General features: G+C 39.7%; 1 protein-coding gene across 1 annotated transcript in view; it reads right to left on the reverse strand.

The window, feature by feature from the left end:
- Positions 1–419: 419 nt before the first annotated feature.
- Positions 420–24064, reverse strand: part of b4galt2 (UDP-Gal:betaGlcNAc beta 1,4- galactosyltransferase, polypeptide 2) — a 142654-nt gene continuing 119009 nt past the window's right edge. The window contains exons 7-8 of the mRNA XM_034137204.1: positions 13352–13456; positions 420–4389 (exon numbers count right to left, since the gene is read on the reverse strand). Coding sequence (XP_033993095.1) covers positions 4239–4389; positions 13352–13456 — 256 coding nt within the window. The 3' untranslated portion in view covers positions 420–4238. The remainder of the gene's footprint in view (positions 4390–13351; positions 13457–24064) is intronic.

The raw sequence follows: 24064 nt of genomic DNA on the forward strand, positions 1-24064 counted from the left end.
TTTCCCTGCAGACATTTTCTGCTGACAGTTTGTTTCCAGAGCAAAACCCTGCAAAACCATAAAAGGGTGAGAAAAGAAGTAGAACGTAAAAGAAAGAGAGCTTAACTTTGAAGCAATCCAGATTTGTTCATACTAATGGGAGGTTTGTATGACAGAGAAAATACAAGAGAAAATGAAGGACAGGAGTAAAGCTGAATGTAATCTTAGTCACCGGGACCCCACAGAAACAACAGAAATGTGAGTTGTCATGGAAACAGGAAATAGGGTTGCCAAAGAGTGGCCATATTACATTATCAGGCTCTAGGATGACATCAGATCCAGGTGAAAACTAATTTATAATGACATTTCTATTTATCCACCAGTGTCTTCTTCAGTACCCTGGGAAAAAAAGAGTGACAACACCGTGTGGTAATCTTTAACCATCAGATTTATTGATTGTATAGAAAAAGTAGGTTTGATATGACGTAATGCATTCTATATAAGATATAACATTTTCAACATTCAATGTACAAAAAAAACATAGCTAGAGATACAGTAAATGTTTAAAAACGCCCACAGGCCTAGAAGTCTCGTCTGCTCGCTGCAGCAAAAAAAAGTATTTGAAGAAAAGTGTTGCGAATATCCCACCACCTGAGGAGAGCTTGACAAGTAGAACGGCTTCAAAAGTCAAGAGTCTATTAAGAAACATCAAGCGCTCCTCACAGTGGTTTCTATTCTCAAGTGAATGAGATGTTTCAAATACTTTTTTTGCTGGAGTTTCGGCTGCTGATCTTTTACATATCTCCCGTGTTTCTGGTTAATACACAATACACTCTTGTTAACCATTTGTTCCAATACCCGTCACTCCTCAGCTTTCTTCATGTAACTGACCTCATTAAGGGTTGCCTGTGATATTTGAGTAGCCTTAATGAAAAGGAATTCATCTTAATTTTGAAGTTCAATTTGCACTATCATTTCTGCTGTGGAATGAGCTTTTAAAAGTAAAAAGGAATCAGGTCATCAGGGTTACATCGCTTTCGGCTCGAGACATGGTTTTTTTTCTTTTCCGAAACTTAATGAGCTGTAGGTGTAGGTAATGAAAGTGGGCATTTAGCAGGAAGTGATATTCAAAAAGAGCTGCGAGTCCAAGGAGCTGCTGATTCCAGAAATATTTTCCCCCATTTGAACACACAACTTCAAATGTGGGAAATGTGTGTGTTCTTTAACCAGAAAGGGGGTTTTGAGGAAATCTTTCCCAAAAGTGTAACTTATAGTTTCCGCTTGTTGTGAGTGTGCATGTAACTTTGAAGCCATGAATTAAATACATACATACATACTAGAAACTAAAAGTCAGGATATGTCGGCATATGCGGCTCCAATTCTAACCTATATGGAAGTAAAACACTCAAATCAATAGAGTGATCACTAGAGATTTCAAATACATGAGATGAATATGAGGAAAACAAGCATGACTGCATTAGAACTAACCTTTAAGAAGTGTTGTCACCTAACACACCGCTTGAAAACAATGATTTTGAAGCAGGATATGTGGTGCACGTGAACAAATCTGTAATATTGCACTTGTTAAGCTGTAAACAGTATAGAGAAGATACTTTATTGACTTCTCAACAGGTAGTCTGCCCACTGAGGACACTTCAAATCACCAGGAGATTATCAATGGAGGTGAAAAGCAAAAATGAGCAAAGGGGGGAAACAGAAGGATTCACAAATAGGGAAGTGTAGTGAGATAGAAAAATAAAGATGCAGACAGTAAGTGGCACAGATTCAGAGACACAAAGAGAGGCTCTGTCGATAGCTATTGAAAGAAGAAGCACTCTTGTGAGACACAGCTGTGCCTGAAGTGGGCCCTCCACAAAGCACAACAAAGTGCCATTGACACACACAGCCTGGACTGGCAGAGAAAGAAAGAAAAGGCAATGAAAGGCGAGATAATGCAAAGAAAAAAGGGAAGACTGTGTGAATGCATTTTGGGGTGTGAGAGGCAGAGAGAGGAGTAATCAAACCGTCCAACAGGCTTTCAGCGAAGATAACGGAGAGCCAATCAGCTGGGAGCATTATTATTGCCTCGAGGCTGGGCAGGGGAGGCTATACTGTACATTATTTTTACCAAAATAAAAGCCCCAATTTGTCCTGAATGATACCTAATTCAAACAGGTGCTGCGTTGCATAATCTTCTGCCTGTTTAACCATTTTTGATGAGTGAAAATATTTCAAAATGTACAAAACTGAAACAAATATTGTTTAATTTCTCGATTACATCTCAAAACATATCTCTTCCTCGATTAATTTTGTACCCAAATCATAACTTTTAAATACAAAATAACCGTCCCTGCCCCGTGAGTATCGATCAGTTCTGAAGGCATCAGTTTGGTGTTTAGGCGTCAACAGTAGAGACAAGGACAAATAAAACAAGGGAAGAAGAGTAATGTACAATACATGAGACAAGTCAAAGGCTTCAATAAAGCGGATGGAGGAAGTCATGATCTAAGTTTTAGTTTGTGGATTTTTCACATGAGGAAAGTTATGAAAATGTAGCTATCATTAATGAAAAAGTGAGATAAAGTAGATTTGAATACAGAGCTGACAGCTGGTAATGATAACATCTGAAGCAGCCATAGAGATGTCAGTCAAACTGCTCAAACTCATTACTGTCTTAAAATTCACAATTTCCACCGGCAGAACAATATCACCTTATCATTTCCTCTTTCCGGATATGATCATCTTTTTCTTAAAGATTTAGAGAAAATGATAGCAGAGATAGTAAATGGATTGATTGAATTGTGATAATTAAAAATTAAAAAAACACTTTTTCCTGTAAAATATGAGCCACTACTAATCTGGCAGTTCAGTTTAACCCCTTGCTGTCCAGTAAAGGTGGTACATGTCAGATTTCCTAATGACTACTTAGTCAAATATCTTATCTTGGAGATAATTAATGCAACTCCAATTCAACTCAATCCGTTTGCACCGTGTAGAGACAAAAATGTACATTTAAAGCCCAGATTACTAAAATAAATCTCTATTTTTTTTCAAGGGGGTGAAAGGAAACAAACAAAGCTTTCAGAAACCTAATCTCCAATTTGTGCCAAACATGGGTTTAGAATCACGACTGAGCTGTCAGTGTATCCGCCTTGTCTTCGGTTCCTTGATTTGATGACAAATGCTTTCCTAAGGTGGTTCCACGTCATTGCATCCAGCACATGAGTTACTTCAAAAGTTCAGTTTCTGCTTCCAAAGTTTGAGTTTATATATATATATATATGTATATAAAAAAGAGAACAAAAAGAGAGTTCTCAGGGGTTTGTTGCTGCTGACGAACATGTTGGATCAGCGTGTCCCAGCACAGTAGATGCAGGCACAATACACATTCATTAATTGATATCGGAGGATTTGATGAAGTAATTAGATCAAAACTCCCTGACAAAGATGTTAATATGAAATCATCTATTACCATCATTTGTAAAGATGAGCGTCAGACGATTTCTTTGATAGGCAATCTTTCATGTACAAGTCTAAAGAGCATCACTGCATGTTTTCATATCGTGTTAATGTTATTCTCTTGACCATCACTGTGAATGCTTGGGAAATACAATGCTTTTAAGCTTTTTTTTTGTCCACCATGTTCATTATTCCTGATATTCCATTTCCAATCCGGCAAACACCGCGTCTCGTTTCTGTCTTTGTATCCATGAAAAAAAACATTTTCCCTTCAGTTTATATGAACTTGGTCAAATAGTCGAATAATTCAAAACAGTTTCCAAAGTTTCAAATGACGTTATTGTCTCATCTCTTAACTCCCAGAAAAATGCAATATCCTCTGTCGATATGCCACTGGACGACCTCCAGTTTTCAGAAGATTGGTAAATGAAAGACTCCAAGTATCAGCTTCCAAGTTTGAAGCCAACCTTTGGTCGGCCACTGATATTCAAGCTTTGCTCCACACTTTTTCAATCCTGAAGTCACTGATTGGCAAAGGTAGGAGCTGTGAAGCCAGTGGCTGCTTAAAAAAAGTTGGAAAGAGCCTGGGTCCTTGTTACAGAAATGGCAAACTCAAATTACAACGAAAAAAAGTAAAGAGGGAGAAAGAGATCATCATGTGCTTGGGGCTTTTCCCTCTCTCCTTTACCTCCTGCATCTTTCCAGATGTCTAGCATATGTGATCTCCTGATTTCTCTCTTCTGCTCATCTTTTTCCATCCTGGCAAAGCATGTCGACTTCCTCCCTTCGTCTGTCGCTCTCTAGCCCTTTATAGGCCGGGGCGGTGGTTTGCCGATCTCCACAGAGATATTTGTGTACAGAGCGTACCTCTTGAACTGAATCACTCTGTAGGTCAGAGAGCTGATCCCGTCCTTCTTCATCGTGTTCTTCGTGTTCTGGATTTTATTAAACCTGGAGGGTGGAAGACAACGAGAGGAAAAAGGAAGAGAGAGGTGAAAAAGAGAAATAAAGCACATCAACTTTATCGTGCAGATACATTTTTAAAGCATTATTTCTACAATATAAATCCACATAATTACCCCTGACTAGAACAAACTATTTGTTCTACTTCTACATAATTGTAGGTGTGCAATAACTTGAAAGCAGAGAAGAAACAGTTCCCTGGGGTTGTTTTTAATTGAAGTACACATGCAGCTTTGATTACTATATAGATCTTGACCAACAGGTGGTGCTATAGCGCTGCACAGTGACTCAGTGAACAGCATGATCCATCACATCCGCCTCGGTTTGTTTGAATTATGCTTGAATATCTATTTTCCATTGGCTGTGATTCAGCAGTTACAGTACGAATCTGCTCTTACATTACATTTAGCTTTGATTTGAGTATACAAGATGAGAACATCATTCACACAGTTTGTCAGACTGTCTCTGCTTCAGCTCATGATGCAACCTCTGACATTAAAACACATTTACAACACTAACTCTCCTGTCGACCACGTTTAAGTATCAGTTTTTGCGACCAGTCGTGATGGAAATGAGGCCACAGAGTGCATGCGTCTAACTGCATGTTTACAACACTCTCGTCTTCAAAATGTCACTTTCTTTGTGTGTGAACAGAGAAAGAGCTGATATGTGCAAACGCCCCGCCTCGCACATCGACTCTTTAAATGACAGCCGTGACTGATGCTAAAAAAAGGCGTTTTCCTAATGATAAGGTTGGACTAACAACTGGAGTTGACACTTCAGTCCGACTTGGACCACTGAGTCAACAGAGCCTTGTCAGAACTGACTAGTGAAGATCTCTCTCCTCCCTCTGCATCACTTCCCCCTCTCGAAAATCCAATCAAAAAGAGCTTTATTGGCATGAATAGTGGCAGGAACAAATGTTGTCAAGCATCTTTCCCTTGAACAACTGACTACAATCAAAAATAAGTATAATAACGTGGTCTAAAGCTTGCCAGTTCTTTCAGAAAGGGAAATGGGAATACGGTTAAGAGAAAGAGTGCAAGTAAAGGAAGGAAGGAGGCGAGGAAAAGAAAGCGGTTTAACGTGAAATAAGAGCTAGATGGCAGGGGAGAAAAATGGAGGATAGATAGATTTATCTCTGAGAAAGCGAGTGACAGATGGAGCGAGCAGATACACTGAAATTAAAAATAAAGGGAATGAGAAAAGAGAAATCTTTAGATGAATCTATCAGAAAGCGGAGATTATCAGATGTAAAATAATCCCTATAGACTAAAGAGGATATCAAATGCATCTACTCAATCTGTAGGCTACTATCGTTTCAAACCTTTTGGTCTCATTTATCTTACTTTTATGTTAGAGAGTTAGAGGGCGAGACAAAGACATTCCCCCCTACATATTCATTAGCCTGATTTTCAGACAGAGTGCTAACTGGGCTAAGTAAAGCTCTATTTCAATTCCACTGAGGGTCTCACAGGAAAACAAATCTGGTTTAAGTTCTCAACGATAGCTCGTCATTGCAGCTATTTCAGCTTTTTTCTGGTGTGGTGTATTCTGAGCTGGCTCACCTGACCTTGTTGTAGAATAATGTATCAAAGGAATAATTACACATTTTGGGAGGACACATTTATGGAGAAAAAGTGTGTCCTCCTAAAATGTGTAATGTCCTTCAGAGAGACGAAGATCGATCATCACATCTGGATGTCATTATGCTACCATGAGCAGCTGGTTAGCTTAACTTAGCAAACATAACATCCTTTAATTTTGACACAATTGTTCATTTGAGCAATACAAACTTTTTAAAATATGAAAATTAGGATCATAAGAGAAACAGACAAGCTAACTTTCCTCCAAAATATGTCTTTCTATCCATTATGAATAATCACGCAAACATAACAAACTCATGTTCTCCTCAAATGCAGGGGTCTTTCACCCAGAGAAGGACTTCTAGAAGCTCTGTTCAGCATATATCATGATAATGAAGAAGACACAGCTCAGTAATTATCAGAAACTAAAATCAATTCCCAATAAAATGTGTCCTTAAAAACATCATCTTTAACTCAATCACAGTGAAGAATAATTGCAATTATGCCTCCCACATAGCCTACGACAAACAGTTAGCCTATGATATGTGATTGCGTATTGAAGTTATTCGCCTTTTTGTTATGGACCAATCTTGGTGCTCCACCCCCTTTTTGCCAGTTGTGGTAACATGTGAACTACTGACAAAGCAACCTTAAGAGCTCAAATGAGATATAACATGTTAATGTATGTGCTTTAGATGTGCTTGAAAGTGGATGTTGTAACCAGACCAGCGCTATCCACTTGTTTCACGTCTTTATTCTAAGCTAAGCTAACTGGCTTCTTGTAGTACTTCATAAGTATATTAAAGCTAGCTATCTGATGTTAGTATTTCCCAAAACATTAAACTATTCCTGTAATAGACAGTGATGAGACAGTAAACTTAAAGTCATGTTCGTGGTAAATACAATATTACAGAAGCCAGACACACACCCACACACTCGCCCTGTATCTGCACTGTCCCAGGAGGATAACATATGAATAGAATATTGAACTAAGTTACCGAGCGACCAATTCATTTGCAATGCATGAAGTGCCGTTTTCCAGACAAAAAGTGTGTGTGTGTGTGTGTGTGTGTGTTTGTGTGTGTGTGTGTGTGTGTGTGTGCAAACTGATACCCGTGGCTGGTGATGAATGTGCCTCTTTCTTACTTACGCTGTCCCAATATCTCATTGCTATGCCTAACCAGCATCTCAACAAAAGTGCTGTGAGAATGGACTCCTTTGTGAGAGTGTGTGCATTTTGAGTGAATGTGTATTTAAATATACATATATATATATATATATATATATATATATATATATATATATATATATATATATATATATATATATATATATATATATATTTAAATACATACATATATACAATATATATATATATATATGTGCATGTGGATATGCTGTGCTATGATCTAGTAACATTCATCAAACAGTCGAGACAACGCCTCCCTTGGTAAACTCAACATTACACATGTGCTCCCGATAAACTCTCCTAAAAGGCTCAATCATTAATCTGAATCCAAACAGAAAGGCAACCCTGCACCTGAAGACAGAGAGTGGAAAGAGAAGCAGTTTATCTGTGTTATCGAGTGACAGGCCAACGTGTGTACAGCCTGAGAAGTAAACAGTTAAAAAAAAAGCTATTTCTCAAAGACACTGTAGTAGGTTGCTGCTGTAGATGAGAGGGATTTCAGGTTCACACTCATTCCTAATATTCAAAATATGTGAACATTAAACGGCCTCGACACCGTATCGTTCAATGGAAGTTAGTCATAAACGGCAATGTTGATTAAAGTAAACTTGAAGCCATGTCTGTTGGCAAGTTCTTCATCGCCTAATCTTAGAGTAATCCAAAAACACACAAACGTTCTATAAAGTGATCTGGTAAATCTCTGACCTGTATCTGGAGTTCCTCAAGGAAGGGAGTGAGACATTAAAAACATTTCTGGAAGATATCTTAACATCCTTTCTTTATACTACTTAAGTTTATATCAACCACCAACTTCAAAATGAGGATCTGTCTTTTTTTCTCCTTGCTGGTGCCACAATGTTGTATGGCAATGTCAGTTGATCAGTCTGTTTACATGACATTTGGCACAGACCACCTCAGGGTGAATTATTCATACTTCTGTGATCCAATTACATTTTCCCTTAGCATCATCATCAGGTCAATAGTTCAATGTGCCCGATACTTCATCACCCTCAGCTGTAATGTTTAGTGCTATCAGCAAAAAGTACTACAAGGCTAATCAGCATGTTAGAATGAACATGTGAGAGTGAAGCTCAAAGCACAGCTTCCTAAAGTGTGATACCGTACTAACTTATCAGAGGGCTACCCTGGTTACTGACAACTCTACCTAATGTTTTCAATCATACAGAATATCAAATGATGTCCATCAGAGAAATTAAAAAGCCCTCAAAGACTCTACCGACAGAAATGGCAAAACCTTCCTCATGATGTTAAGAAGTGCTGAATGAAATGAGAATAGAGAATTTCCTCAACCCACACCAGCTTGATAGAGCCACGATGTAGCCAATCTTCCTCACAAGCTCCCGATTATTCTGAGCCGCCATGCTCAGAAGTCTAAATACCACTTATTTTTAAAATAAAATCCTTTAAACCAACATTTCTAAGACACTATAATGAGTGTCCGTAAGGGCATCTTTTGAAAAAGCCATTTGGGCCGACTAATAGGCAGATATTTTCTGCCCTCTTGCTACAGTTATGAATAATGGATCAGCTTCAAATAAATAGCGTCCCTGTTGTTGCCACCTTTTATTTAGGAGGTCTAATGCACACAAAAGAGGGAGAGCAGAGCGACATCAGAGGAAAACAGAAATTGAGTATTACGCAGACAAACACACACTTTGTCTAGTGGCGGATAAATTGATTTTTGACACAGGAAAACATAGCCGGCTCCTATCTCTCTCTCCAACACACACAAAACAATGATGGATGACATATTACACAGGCCTGGTTATTTAAGACACATCTATGAGTTATTGCCGCCATTGAACAGTAGACTATAGATTTTTTGTTTTAAAGTTTAAATGAAGCTCAGCGCAAGTTCTTTCAGGAAGACTGGTATATACATTCACTCCGCAGCTGCTTATAATCAGCTCATCACGGGCGTTGTCTATAACCTATTACATTCACCTCATTATCCAGCAGCCAATCACCGTGCTGCAGCCAAACTTTAAAATGGTTCTCCTCTCTCCTGCAGTCAGCTGTGATTTCAGGTGTTCATGCTGCCGACCACCTCCTCCCCATCCACCTCCTTTCATCATATCCAGTGCCAGGAGAGCTAATCCAAAGACCTCATCACACCTCCTCTTCATCCCATCTCCTCATCAAATCCAGATCTTCAGCATCATCACCAGTGTCTAGACCCCGGGGGGTTCCCTATATGCTCACGGCTGCATTTCCCCCTTTAGATATACGATTTCAGGATCGGGGTCTAATCCCCAAAGACTTAACATTTATCATATGACATGTGTCAATACATGTTCTTTAAACAATGAAGTCTCTCCTGATTGAACTACTTCTAGATGGATGTCTGACATATCTTTAGTTTTGGCAGTAGCTTTTTGCTGGTAAACACATTTTCTGTTTAATTTGCACTCCTCTGCCCCCTGTATAAGAGGGTGGATTTGTATCTTTATCGCTTAGCACGGAAAAGGGCACACTGCAGGTGATTTGAAAAGTAGGTGTTAGAAAATCGCTAAAAAGGTTTATAAATGTAAGACCAGGAAGTGAGCAGGGCTCTTTCCCTTCAAACATCTCAACCAATGTTATTTCCAGCCATATTTTAAATACTCAGTGTCTAATTGTCTTTCCTCCTACGCCGTGTGTAATGTTGGGGATTTTATCTGTATATGTTAGCATAGCAAAGGGAACATAATAAGTGATAACATCAAAGTGCAGTCAGTAAAAGGTATGCATGTAAGGCCAGGATGTGAGCAACACTTCTCTGCTTCTTAGCAACCGAACACTTCTTGTTTCATCATCTTTTGAGATAAATAAGTCGCTGGCTGTTTCTTACAGAATCCGTTACTATTAAAGCTTTCATTTCTTACATCAGTAATCATAATGTCATGGATCAAACTTGAAAGCATAATTTTATGGCTGAACAATGTGTTTTAAGAGTCACCTATGACATGAATTACACTGACTTTGTAATGAATAAAAGTGCCTTTACAAGAGTTCATAGGCAGCTGCAATAAACACAGTTATGCCAAGCTTTTATGTATGATATGATTGCTTCAGTAAATTGATACCAAAGTACTAAGTTTTAATTTCTAAATAAAATCAAGGTTTCAAGAAGTTTCCAAAATGGAAATTGTTGGGAATACTTTTCTCACACATATATAATGGCGCATTTCCACCATGTAGCGCGGTTTAAGCGTGCCGTGTCGTGCCGGGCCCGTTTTTGGTTGCGTTTCCACTATGCCTAGTTCCGGCCCGGGGCTACTTTTTCACCTTTTTTCTGGCCCGACAAAATCGTGGTTCTATCGGGGCCAACAAACAGGGCTGAGTCGGGCTGAGTTTGCTAAACTAGAGAGAGAATCGCTGGCAAGGGGGCTACAACTACAACAAGATGAACATATTTTACCGTGATTTAATTGTAATACACGTTTCAAAATGATGCCGAAGTAACAACATACTGATACCAGTTAGTAAAAACCATGAATTAATGCTTTGACAAGTCTGCAGACAGACGGCAGGCGAAAAACCTTTTTAAATGCGCGTTGTCTAAATGGATATCGGCTAAGCTAACGCAATATATGCTCCGACCGTCCACACTCACAACAACGGCCTATACAGACATAAATAAACCAGCGACTGTATTCGCCATGACACAGGCAGTCTGTGGTTTGTACTTGTTTAACTTTTGTCTAGTTTCGGAACATATATGAGGAGCTGTGAGCTTGAGTGCTAACAGCTAACGGCTGATGTTGTTTTTCTGGGGTGCTCATTGAAGATGACGTCACGGCTCCACCTACACTGCGTTACTAGATACTACCCCAGTTCCTAAACTGTAATGGAAGCGCAGCATTAAAGTGAGCTGGGCCTAACAAGGCCTAACAAAACCGTACTAAGTCGAGCGAGGCCTGCGGTGGAAATGCGCCATAAGAGACTCAAGCAACACGTGTTTAGCGGCTGTATGCGAAATCTAAATAAAAGATTTCATAATTTGTTTGGCTGACGCTGCTCTCTCACACATGACTCATTTTTAATCTTCTTATAAAACAATTTAGGAGCCGCAGCTACACTTGAAGTCAACTGTGAATACTGACGTTCAAAATGCTGTGATGTCACATGAGATCAAACTAAAACCATATTGAAGGAGGGAACAGAGATCACTATTTCTGCTGTAGCGGATATCGATTTCTGTGTTGAGAGGCATCGTTGCCTGGTCCATCGAGGCATAAAAACTGGGCTCTTAAGAGGAGAATAAACAGTGATAATCCACGTTTAAGCAGCTTAGTGTGAGGTGCTATACTCCTGGTGATTAATGTGTCTAGAAGGGCTCATCTCTGCATATTGCATCTCATTCATCAAACCATAAAATAACACATTTATAGGGAAAGCATTTTTTCACGTTTGTTCAAAAAGCAATTTAAATGCGTGTAGCCAAAAGAGCGACACAAAAGCCTCTGGGCTGCATCTGTGGAAAGCCATTTTTGGTTTACTGAAAATAGTTTTGTCCTTTTTACATTTCCTTTTTTCATCTCTACCAATCTTTTAGTGGCCAGAAAGGCCGAGCTGTGTCCCTTGGAGAACTAGTTTTATTTACATTTTGCTCAGTCATCTGATACTTCTTGCATATTAAAGCCCCCTCCTTATCTGCAGCCAACATCTAATGACATCGCAGCAGACGCAGCCTAGTGTTGATATTTATGAAACTTGCATTTTAGTAGAAGGGCAACTATTATAAATGCTGTGAATATAGGAAATTACAAGTGCATCTTTAAAATGCATGTATATTTTAGTTATTTAACATGTCCATGTCTTCATGCATTTAAAAAGCCTCATGCATTAATTTTTTAGCAACCTGCTATGAGTGAAATGTTTTTATCATTCAGAGGAAAAATGCTGTAGGGTGATCTGAAACTCATCAAATATAAACAATACCTGACTTATTGTTCCAGTTTCATCACCTTTTCTTTTAGCTTTATGCTCTAATTTACATTTGTCTTGGTTGATTCAATAGCAGCAGTAGTGATGGAATTAGTTTTACAGTATACATTTAGGGCAGAAGCTACCATTTCATGTTTTTCAAAGGGGTGGGGGATTTAACGGCCCGTCCACACAGCGGCGTGCGTTGAAAGCTTCACCATTCACTTTGAATGGGGTGATGTCACTTTTCGCCGAACTGCATTGTGGGAAGCGAAGCGGAGCTTTGCTGGCGTGGCTCGCTGCAAAAGTTGAGCAATGTTCAACTTTTGAAGCCTCGGCAGAAGCGTCAGCCAATCTAATCATATGCCAGTACAAGCTCTAGCCAATCAAACCGCTGCTTGTGTGTCAGGGGCGGGAGATTCATGTGATTGGTTGTTGGTCGAGTTTCAGACACGCCCGCCGGCAAGCTTCAACGCACGCCGCTGTGTGGACGGGCCGTAAGAAACCTTGGGTGATGTAGCTCAAAACAGTCCTTCTGACTCAATATACTTAAATACAAATATTCATAAAAGATTCTTTATTTTCTACCAGACAAAACCAGTATTCTTACCAGTGTGTAGAAGACACTGAAACAATGGACACATACATAACATTGTACCGAATCATTGAGGAAAATTAGATACCATTTTTTTTTTTTTTTTTAATTCCCCCTTCCCTTAGCATAATCATTTGTATTGTATATTTGATTCTATTATTATTAAGTGTGAAGTTTTCCCTTAGGAGCTGTTCAGTGAATAATAGCAGGAGCGATGGACTAACATTACGTAGCTCTCAGGTGTGAACTGTGAATGAGCACAAAGTGAGCGTTGAAATTGCTATAACAAGGGGAAGGCTTCTCATATAATCATCTTAAAGGTTTTAAAATGTATTTAACATGTGATTTCAGCAACATTGGACAGAATAGAAGCAGATAATGTTGACAAAGAACCGAGAAATATTTATGAACCGGTTTTATATCTGGTCATATATTGCCTGTGTTGCTCATGTTTCGGCATATTCATCTAGCTATCTCTAATTATAAATGTGTGTTATTGATAGTGTGCCCTTTGCCGCGCAACATAATGATAATTCTCTGACATGGCGATGAAATATTTGGAAAAGAAACATCTGAACTGTGTAGCTTTGAGACAAAAGCAGCGCGATCGATCCAAATGCCCCAGAAAGTGTTTGGACAATGATGCAGTACCTCTGTGGGTTCGGCTCGTTGTGTTTGTCTCTCTCGTGTTTAATCATTCTGTAGCGGCCGATGCGAACGTCTGGCCTGGACACCTTCATCCCATTCAGAGTGATCCTGCAACACACACAGATACAACATCTGTTAAGGGAAACAGGGAAATGAACCCAATTAAACAGACAACGAGAGAGATGAGAAAGAAAAAGCAACAGGAAGTGGAGAGGGATACCACCTTTATGTTTCATGAGGAAATAAGTAGGTCTGAAGCTAATTATTTCATTATCCATAAATATGTCTGTTTTTCAAGTAAATGTATTATTTATTGTCGGAAAACTGAGAAAAAAGGCCATCGTGATAGGGCAAGTGATAGGACTGCAACAATCATTTACTTTCATTAGCAATTCGTATGGCAATACTTTTTGTATTCATTTATAAATCCTTTGGTGTTCAGAAAACAGTACAAATTCAAGATGTAATTGACTGTTACAAAAATAAAAAGCCCAATATCATGTCTTTAAATAGCTTCTTTTATCCAACCAGTAGTCCAACACATGAAAAATCATGGCTGGATTAAGGCTTTAAATCTAAATCTGCGTTTTTATACCTGCACGGATTCAGGGTATGTCTGAAAAACGCTACTTAATAACACCAGAGAATATGTATTTTCCTGCAGCTGCTAATGGTCTAGCAATATTGCATTCCTTCTTATGATTGTAATTGCCCTAAAGAGTGCATATCCAAAATGCCCGCAAAAACAGAACAACTATAAACAATACTTCATAAAAATGCACAAAGAAACCGAGACCCCTCATGGCTCTTACTGAAAACAAATAAAATAAAAAGGGAGAAAGAACTATGATTAGAGACTCATTAAGAAACACATTGCTCAACTTCAGAGGCGGACACCAGCTGGGGAGTGAGAAGAGGATTTGCAGTGTGTTTCAGTTCAAACAAAGCATAACATCACAACTCAGAGAACAGCTGCAAAGTTGTACTACCACTAAGATGCAATACAAGGGCAAATCTGCACAGAGATTTATATCTAATGCTACAACAAATGGAGTATGGGCTTGAACAACAGATCTGTTCCACATAAAGCCTGAGTTAAACCCAGGGGTTAACAGAGGCATTCATACCTGCAATGATATACAGGAGAGTGCATGTGTGTACAGAATTTGTATTTGTTGCAATGCTCTGATTCGTTTAGTAATCTCTCTGTCTGAAAAAGCATCCATGCCTGATATTGCTCCTCAACAACTGCCCGTCTATTCAACACTGACAATGCCTCCTCTTGTTTAAAAATGCCTCGCTTCCTCCCTCTTCAGCCATCTTATCACTTCTCCTTTTTTGACTTATTTACCACCACCTTTTCTATCTGTCTCTCCAAGTTCTTTATATTCTCTTCTTTCATTTCCTCTCCTATCTCCACTTCTCTCTTTTTTTTGGGCAAATGTTTAAGCGTTCTGAAGGTAATAGCTGGTATTTTAGGCTAATAGAAGGTCAAAGATTTAGCATTTATTAGCAGTAGCGTGGTTCAAAAGTGAGGATACAAGTAATGTGTATGGACCGTGTAAACTCAATTGCCCTTCTCAGGATAGTAATCTGAATTTGAGCTTCAGAGGTGTTGGTCGACATGTTTTTGAAATGTGTACAGAAGCTATAGCAAGTTAGCTTCAAGACTTTTTGCTACACTGCGCTAACAGACAGCTAGCACTAGCTACAACATATTGTACAAAACATGAACTTTGTGTCAATCTTCTCATGTAAATCTATTTAGCAAAATGTTATGCTATTTATACAATCACTTAGCTTTAGAATTGTTTTACTTTTGAGAGAGCAAGGCTAGCTAGTTTCCCCTTGCTTTATGTTTAGCTTAGCCAAGTATAGCTCTCTATTTAGGCTAATATGAATACTTGCATGTGTAAGCACATGGATTCAGATATTGTGTTTGTGTGTGCTGGTGCACATCTGTATCCTCTTGTGCATACGTGTCTATATTTAGCTATACAGTATATAGATAAGCATGTTTGTTGGCCTATATTAATTGCACGTCGTTAGGTGCAAAAAAAAATAAAAAATACAGATTTCAGTATTCTGACACAGAACGATTTTAGAAGCAATGTATTTCTATGGTGTGCACCAAATAATACAAAATTAGAAGAAAGAAATATATATATATATACAGATTTCAGTATTCTGAGGCTCTGAGCCCCATTCCTTTTCCTCGCGGACGGCAAAAAAACTCCGACATTATACAATATAAAATAAAAGGGATAGGGTTAGGCTTAGGGTAAGATATTGAGTAAGACAATGTTTTTATGAACCACACAGCTTCCGGTCTTCCAAGACCCGACCGGACAAAAAGACGTGGTGCAGGCACGAAACATACTACCAATGGAAATACATTGCTTTTAAAATCGTTCTGTGTGACACATTTGTTGTGACTATAACACGAAATGCCGTGAGACTGGGTTGTAATGTTATGTCAACACAATATGCTATACATCTTTTTTGGTTGAATTATTATAAAACATTGAACACTATTTAAATATTTCTCAGCACTGTATGTCTTTTCTTACAAACATATTTATTTTCAGCTTATTTTTTTGCTTCTTCATCCTCTCCTCTGTTCTTTCTATCTCTCTCCTTCTAGTCAAAGCTTTTTTCTTTTAACCTTCCTCCACCTCTTCATCCTCCTACTTTTTCCCTCCTCTCTTCTGCTATACAAACCAGTGAAATGTAAATAATCCAGAATGTAGCCATGTGCCATCAAAAGCACATCAACCCGTAAGAGGCAAAACCAAAACTGCATAAAAACAACCCTCCCATAAATAAATTCATTGGAAAACTAAATAACACATCTTCCCTCCCTCTCTCATGTTCCAGTGACTTTGCTGACTTGACACATGCATAGAAGGCTGCCTTTTGTCGGTGTGTCTGCGCGTGCACATGAAAGCAAGCATGCATTTGCATAATTTAGAGATTTATTATGATGCAAATAATGTGAGCCAGAGTGAGAGTGAGCTAGCCAGCCCTCTCCTTCTCTTCCTCAGCTTTTTAGTGCAGTGAGCTTAGTTATGCATTATGCACAGTTCTGCATCTTTATAATAATCTTCTTTGTGCCGTTGCCCTGCAGAGTGTGAGGCTTGACTCTGGTGATATCAGCTAGAAATGTGAATCCGTCCCTCTTCATCAGATTCAGTATGAACTCAAAATACCACATTTAGTTAAAGCTACTTTGAGCACATCAGCAATCTTCTTTGCTTAGTTTTTTGATATTTGAACCATTTGAGGTTTGCTGTGTTTTGACTTTCGATGAGACTTTTGCTGTGGTGTAAGAAGTAGGATTTAGATCATCAGAAAAAGTGCTTCCACTGCGTAGAAATACTGCATCACAAGAGAAAGACCTGCAAATGAAGTCCTACATTACATTTAATTTGGTCGCCTGTGACGGTTAAGTATTCACTTTTGTGCATGTGTTGTGGTTGTCTGCAAGAAGTTGTCATGAATTGACTTCATTTGAAGTTCTGAGCCAAAACACACTTTTTAGAACTTGGTCATTTTAACTGGAAGATCAAATGTGCTCATTAATGAATCAATAATCTGTGTAGTGAAAGGATTAAAGCACTTTCAAGTCTGTGTGACCTTTAGTGTTTGAAAAGCTCAAGCTTCTGAAGGGATGGTCATCTAGATTGTAACACTTTAAGCATCCCAGTGTTGTCAAATATTGGTGTTTAATGAAATAATCTTCAGAGGAAATGGAAGCAGTTTTCGGACTTCTCAAACATATCTTGATCAGAGTGTGTTTGCTTATGTAAAACATAATCAGAGCTTCTACAAAATCTGTATCCTTATTACCGCATCTCTGCCTGCATTCAAAAAGTGCATTTTGAAAGTCTCATTAAACCCTCCGTGAGGGTGGGCTGGCTCTCCATCTTGTCATGTGTTAATACGACACTTTGCATGATGATTGCAGGCAAGTCCATGTTTCTTGTACACAAAAAGAAACACACACACAAAAAAGTTGTTATTATTCCACACATGCACATGCACATGCACATGCTCTAATACACTCACATATTGTTTGATAAATGAAGCTCAGGGTTGTTAGGTCTAATAAGGTCTCAGAGGGACACTTTGAAACCAGACGAAAACTGTCTAAAAGAAACATCGACTTTGGCTGTGACCTTGTAGGTGTGCTTTGAGGGTGTGCCTTGTCTATGCATATGTGTGTTGTAATGAGCTGTGAAGTAAATAACCAATCAACTGGCTTCTCTTTATTCCTGTAGACAGCAAAGAATGTTGTCCTTGACCAAAACAAAAATGTAGCTGGAGCACCAACACACACTTGCTTACACACACTCCTAACAACACATCAGTGCAGTCATTATTTTCCCCTCCTCTGACAGGCAGTAGGCAGTAACGTGGCGTGACATTGCAGTGTGAACATTATGTAAGGGACGGGACACTGAGGATACAGCGGAGCTGCAGGATGGAAAGCTTTAGTGTTCCCCAGTGTGATGTATATAATCCCGAGCTGACACATAAGACAGCCACCTCCACTGAAACACAGCGGGTGGGTGGCTGCTGTGACATTTGTTACTGTGGGGTACCCTCAAGCAAAACTGTTTTTTTGAGAATCAATCAACACCACTTGGAGCAGTAGGGTAAAATAACATTTAGACAGAAGTTAACTACCCTGAGTTTCTTGGTCAGGATAACAGATCCATGCTACTTGCTTATATATATTTATATCTATCATATCAGGCAAACACATTCTACGCTGAATGGGACCATAATACCATAATTATGGTGGATGCTGGATTTTAAAGATAATGCTCGTTTACCCATCCCTAATGCATCTAGACTGAAAGAAAGTGAAAGTGTTATCATTTAGGCAAAAGCCTTTCAATGTAATTCAATCCAGCAATTACCTCTTTAAAACAGATAGAAGATGTCAGTCCTCTCTTTAAAGGTCAGTGTTTACACTGTATATTAAGATAGGTGTCCAATTGATATTGCAAACCAAACATTTCATACTTCTGCTGCAGAGAGATATCTTTAAGGCTTATATACGATACGGCTATTTTGTTCTGAAAGGCTCCACAAAGACTTGGTATTGAACGTATTGTCTACTTAAATAAAATAGGCAACTTGTCCATTAAAGCTGCCAGCTGTCCAGAAATTCAGCCTCCTATCTCACCATTAATAGGATATACCATGAAAAGTTGCATTAGCCGCCTGATTCTGAGAATTATGTGTGTGTGTGTGTGTGTGTGTGTGTGTGTGTGTGTGTGTGTGTGTGTATCCAGACCAGTGTCCAAACTGCTATGGTCTGTAATACTGCACACACACACACCATAGACTTATTGGATCGGATTAATCAGGAATTTCTCCAGCTCTCCTCTTTTATTCCCACCAGTGGAGTTAATTGCATTAGAGCAATGGAGTGGAGGAGGAATGGGAGCTAAGTCTGAGAAATTAGATGGGAGAGAAAGAAGAGGAGGAGGAGGAGGAGGAGGAGGAGTGGGTGGTGGTGATGATGACGGTGGTGGTGTGTGAAGAAGCTATGCACAGCAGAGAGAAAGTAATAGAAAGTAAGGTGTGTGGGTGTGAGCAGGGGAGAAGATCTCTATCTCAGCAGGAACGCATCTGGGTGCTAAACAGAGCAATACACTTTCAAATGGCCTGTCGTCTGTTTCTCTACACACAGGGTGTTTCTCAATGTCGAGTACGCTTGCTTGGTAGCACATGTCTTCCGAGCGTCTTGCTTCAGAAGCGAGGCAAGAATACTTCCTAGCCTCGGAAAACGAAGAATGGAACAGGCGAGCAAGTGTGCAGGTGTGCGTCATATGAGAGGCCCCGCCTTACATCTTCCGCCACAGATTTGGGGAAATTGGTCCGTGCGCAAAGCATTGTGGGGATTTTAAGACCGCGGAGTCTACACATGTGCAGCCTCGAAATTTCTCCAAACGAAGTACGCCGGGCTCGGTAGATTTCCAAGTATGCTGGACATTGGAACAGTACTTCGGCGGCACTCGATGACGTAGTATGCTTGAAATAGTGGCTCTGGAGCAGCTTTACTCAAGATTGAGAAACACCCACAGACTGATGCGTGCTTTTAATAAAAAAGGGTTGTTCAATTACACTGAAATAAAAGATTATATCTGAAAATCTGCTTTTTTTCAGAGACATGAGCAAGGATGACTAATCAGTCAATCTGAATGCTCAAGAAAACCACTGTAAATATATATATATTTCAAGGGCAAATATATTTTAATAGGAAGGAAAACAAATCTGTTGTTACTTTTTTTGCAAGAATTAGATCCTTAAAAGATCTATATGAATCTGCAGCAGTTTCCACTCACTGACAGTCACATTATACAAATATTCACAGGTAGGTTTCATTTTCTGCAAGAAAAAGCTGAATATGAGGACTTTGGGTCAGTTTCTGGTAGCGCTTCCTAACATGTGGGTTTCCTGTCCCAGCAGCTGCTGACTGTGGTGCTTTTTCCGGTCCCTACCTGCAGCTCAATGCTTCATTTCTCTCACCCTTTCCCTCCCTCTGTCTTCTCTCTCCCTCTCCACTCCCGGCACTTGTTTCTCATTTTCTTCCTGAGCACCTTCCACCTTTCCAAGCCTCCACTTGCCTCGCTGTAGTTGATGTGTATCCCTCATTATGTGCCCTCTGATACATTCCAACAAAGAGGGAGCATGAGAGGATGAAAGAGTTGTAAGTATCTGGTTCTGAACTTGAAAAATGGAGGAAATAGATTAAAAGGAAACACTTCAGATCATTGGATAGGTTACAAGCCATTGGAATAGATCCCACAGAGCTTTTGTTCTCTATCATCAGTAACACATGTAGTGTGACCAAATGTTAGAAAACACAATTGGCCTCAATTAATTCAAAAATATATAAGTTGTGACTCAATACTTATATTGATCCGCCCTAGTTTTTCCATCGTGTCTTGCATTTGTCTCTTTAAAAAGGGCCTAATAGAGCTCTTTAAAAAATATATAAATTAAGTGGAGAGAGAAACACACACATAGAAATATGAAAATATAATATGATCGATGGCGAAGCAAGCGTAGCCATCCAGAAGAAAAGGAGAAAGGAAGATCTAACAAGGGATTTGAGACTTTCCACAGTGTTTTCTGAACTGACCCGAGGGTGGAGACCTCCTCAAACAGAAGATGCGATTGAACTCATCAAAGACTCAGCATCCTCTATGTGTCAAGACAGAAATATCCTGACTCTAACAACATTGTCAAGGCTTCCCAGAAACACTTGCGGTCCTTGTGCTGCGCGGCTGCATGTGTGCATGGTGCTGGCTCGGGATCTGTTTAAAGCCACCGCTGGGAGGTTTAGAGGGAGGAAAGGGCAGGGAAGAGCATTGGAGGAGTGTTTGTGTTGAAGTCTGGTCTGCTATGGAAGCCCCTGGGACAGGTACAGTTTCTGCCCAAGGCGACTGCTGCACGTAACCCCTTCCCCTTTCTGCTACTCTCTTTTTTTTAATATCCAACAACGTTTTTAGACAGTGGTGGGAGTGGGTTAAAGTGGCACTGGCATTTGTGTAAGTGGCATGTGTCCTCTTTGCCACGGGCTCAGGCCACACTGAGCAGCACAGACAGGAAGTTCCCTCGGGGAGGCCATTAATCTAGCAGGACCCGTTTCAGGCAGTGGCCGTGCCATGGTCTGTGGCATCAAAACCAGCAAAAAGGAAAATAGCTGGGGGTGAAGCAAGAGATAGAGATATAAAAAGGGATGTGCAGTTAGAGGGGCAGAGAAGAGGGGAAATAGGGTGAGAAAGGGAAGCTGAAGAAGAAGGTAAAAGAGCAATGTAGCGGCCAAAATCCTATAGACCTAAAACAGCCGCTGAGGCACTAGTTAGCAGATCTTACGCAGGGCAATGATCATCCAAGTCCAGACAAGAACCTCCATTTGTGCATTTTATTCCAATAACAAAATACAATGAACAGGTTTCCTATATCTCTTTTCTTTAAGCCTTTCCTATGGCTTTCCTTTGTGTGGCTTGAAACACCCTGGTAAAAAACCGTTTGCCTACTAGTGCTCTGGCTCCCACCACCCACCTGTCTCCAATATATACAATTACACCAGGTGCTCTAATCACCCAGTACCCAAACGTGCCTTCAAAATAAGAGCATAGAAACTACTTTAACTTATGACGCTAACTAAGAATACATTTACAATAATCACTATAAACAGCAAGAAAATAAATGTTAAACTATTAAATAATATAAAGAGATATATAGCTCCAACAAGCAATTTAGTCAGTTAGTTAATGCTCCTTTTCTCCAGAGCAGCTTTCAAAGAGAGAGCAGGTAGAGATTTGGTGTCACATTCAAGAACTCTTCGACTAGACACCAGACTGCTTGCACGTTTCAAACCTGTGAACTTTGCTCCCTTTTAAAGCCAGAGAAAACAAAACGGGCAGATTTCACAGGCTCCCCGCTCTCTGTTATATATAGCTATACTTGTATCTCTCTATCCCTGTATCTTCCCCTGGTCCAGTTGTTTCAAAGAGTCCTGAGAGACTGAGCCGGCCTGTTAGCGCGCTCAGCTGGAGACTCCGTCCTCTCCTCTGCACGCCACTACAGCTCTCATTGTTAAAACCTTTTCAACATCAGACATATCACAAAAAAAAGTTATGCTTGAAATGTAAAAGCAAGTACTTAAAAGAAAGCTAGCATTGGCTAATTAGCACTAATGACAGTAGTATTGGACACATTAAAACTATGACGTGATTGTAGCAGGTCAGGTCAGCAGCCTAAGGTCCGTTGGGGGCATTTTGATGACATCACCACCCGTCTCCACACATCCCAATCTTCTGGCAGTCTGAGAGGAGACTATTCTGCTTGCTTGTATAGCCTCAGTTACATCCACACACAGCCCTTTCCACACAATGTCCTCTTCCAATAGCTTGTCAAAGTGTGTTTTCAAGGGCATTTCCCTTCAGATTGCTCTGTGAAAGGCTTATAAACAAGCCAGTCCTGAAAAGCGAGGGTGGATGGTGGGAGGGGGGTGTGTGAGTCTAAGAGTAAAGCAAAAAAAAAACCTCCATGCTCAGCTTTATGCGCTTGTTTCTGCCAATGTTGTTGTTTTTTTTCCATTCATTTATTATGAGATTGACTTAGGGATTTTCAGGACCTCAGTTTGTAATAAAAAAACAAGGATAGAAAGTGGAGAGAACTGAGGGTAACCTTATTGTTAGTGTGGAGTCAATCCTGTTTCTATTATAACTGGCATTAGATTCACAGTCTTCTTAAAACTCAATATATCACATTGTGTGTTTCAGTTTTGGCCACGGCTGAAATCAGATACACAGAAGGATAGACACATCTGAGTGTTTGTTCCCTATGACTTCAAAGCACTATTAGGGATGTTTTTAGTGATGGACAATCAGAGATAATGATATATTTGGAAAGTTTTAGTCACACTCAATCGAAAAATATGTGTATCATAGTTGAAAGACTTTTGGTTTCTAACGAAGAGCTGAGAAGATAAAGGAGAGGGACACTGTAGTGGTTATATGGATGGAATCTTACGCCACCAGGACGCCCCACTGACATCATTAAAGCAACTAACCCCACACACTCTTAGAAAATGAAAGGAAATTCAATTAGCCATTATCCTGTAACTGCCTCGTGTAGCCAGAGTTTCCACTGTTCAGCAAAAGTTTTAATATCACATGGTCCCACTTTCAGTAAAAAACAACTATACAAGAAAGAAAAGCTTCAAAGACATATTTGCTTGTTGATTCAAAAGAAAATGACTGTGGAGGATTGCCCGTTGGTGTTTCCATTGTCTATCTAAGGGTGATATTTTCAATATACATTTTGGTAAACAAGTCAAGTTCATTTGAATTGTAAAAGTAAATGTCTTAAAAGTGGAATTTTAATTATAATTCTGCACGTCACTTCACTTTTCATAGCAGTTTAAATAGCTCAGATCGATTGCAGAAAACATCTCGAGGGAAATCTACAGCATCTGATGACCTACTTCAGCTAGCATCCAATCAAAAGTTAGAGGTCTCACTTGATCTGTCATCATTAGGCATGTAATTGCACACACACACACACACACACACACACACACACACACACACACACACACACACACACACACACACACACACACACACACACACACACACACACACACACACACACACACACACACACACACACACACACACACACACACACACACACACACACACACACACACACACACACACACACACACACACACACACACACACACACACACACACACACACACACACACACACACACACACACACACACACACACACACACACACACACACCTCTTTTATCACATCTTGCCAGACACTGACAAACAACTGTAATCTTCTGAGAAGCGCGTCTACTGACACACTCCATTCTCAAAAACACCAATTTCCAAATGCTCTTTTTTCAGTTTTCTCATAATGCTATTACAGAGGACAAAGATAAGCTTCACAGTGTGAGAGTGACAGCGGGACACAGAGAGAAAAATAAAGAAATAAAAACGACAGTGAAGAACGGAGACAATAAAGATGGAGAGAGGGTTCTGTCTGTGAAGAACAGTCCTGCTGTGTGAGAGTGTGTGTGACTGTTTATAATTAGTGTACTCAAGATGGATCCTCTGAATGCAAATGTATCTGTTTATGTGACTAAAATTAATTTTCTCTAGAAG

This window comes from Trematomus bernacchii, unplaced genomic scaffold (genome assembly GCF_902827165.1).
Source record: "Trematomus bernacchii unplaced genomic scaffold, fTreBer1.1, whole genome shotgun sequence".
Lineage (NCBI taxonomy): Eukaryota > Metazoa > Chordata > Actinopteri > Perciformes > Nototheniidae > Trematomus > Trematomus bernacchii.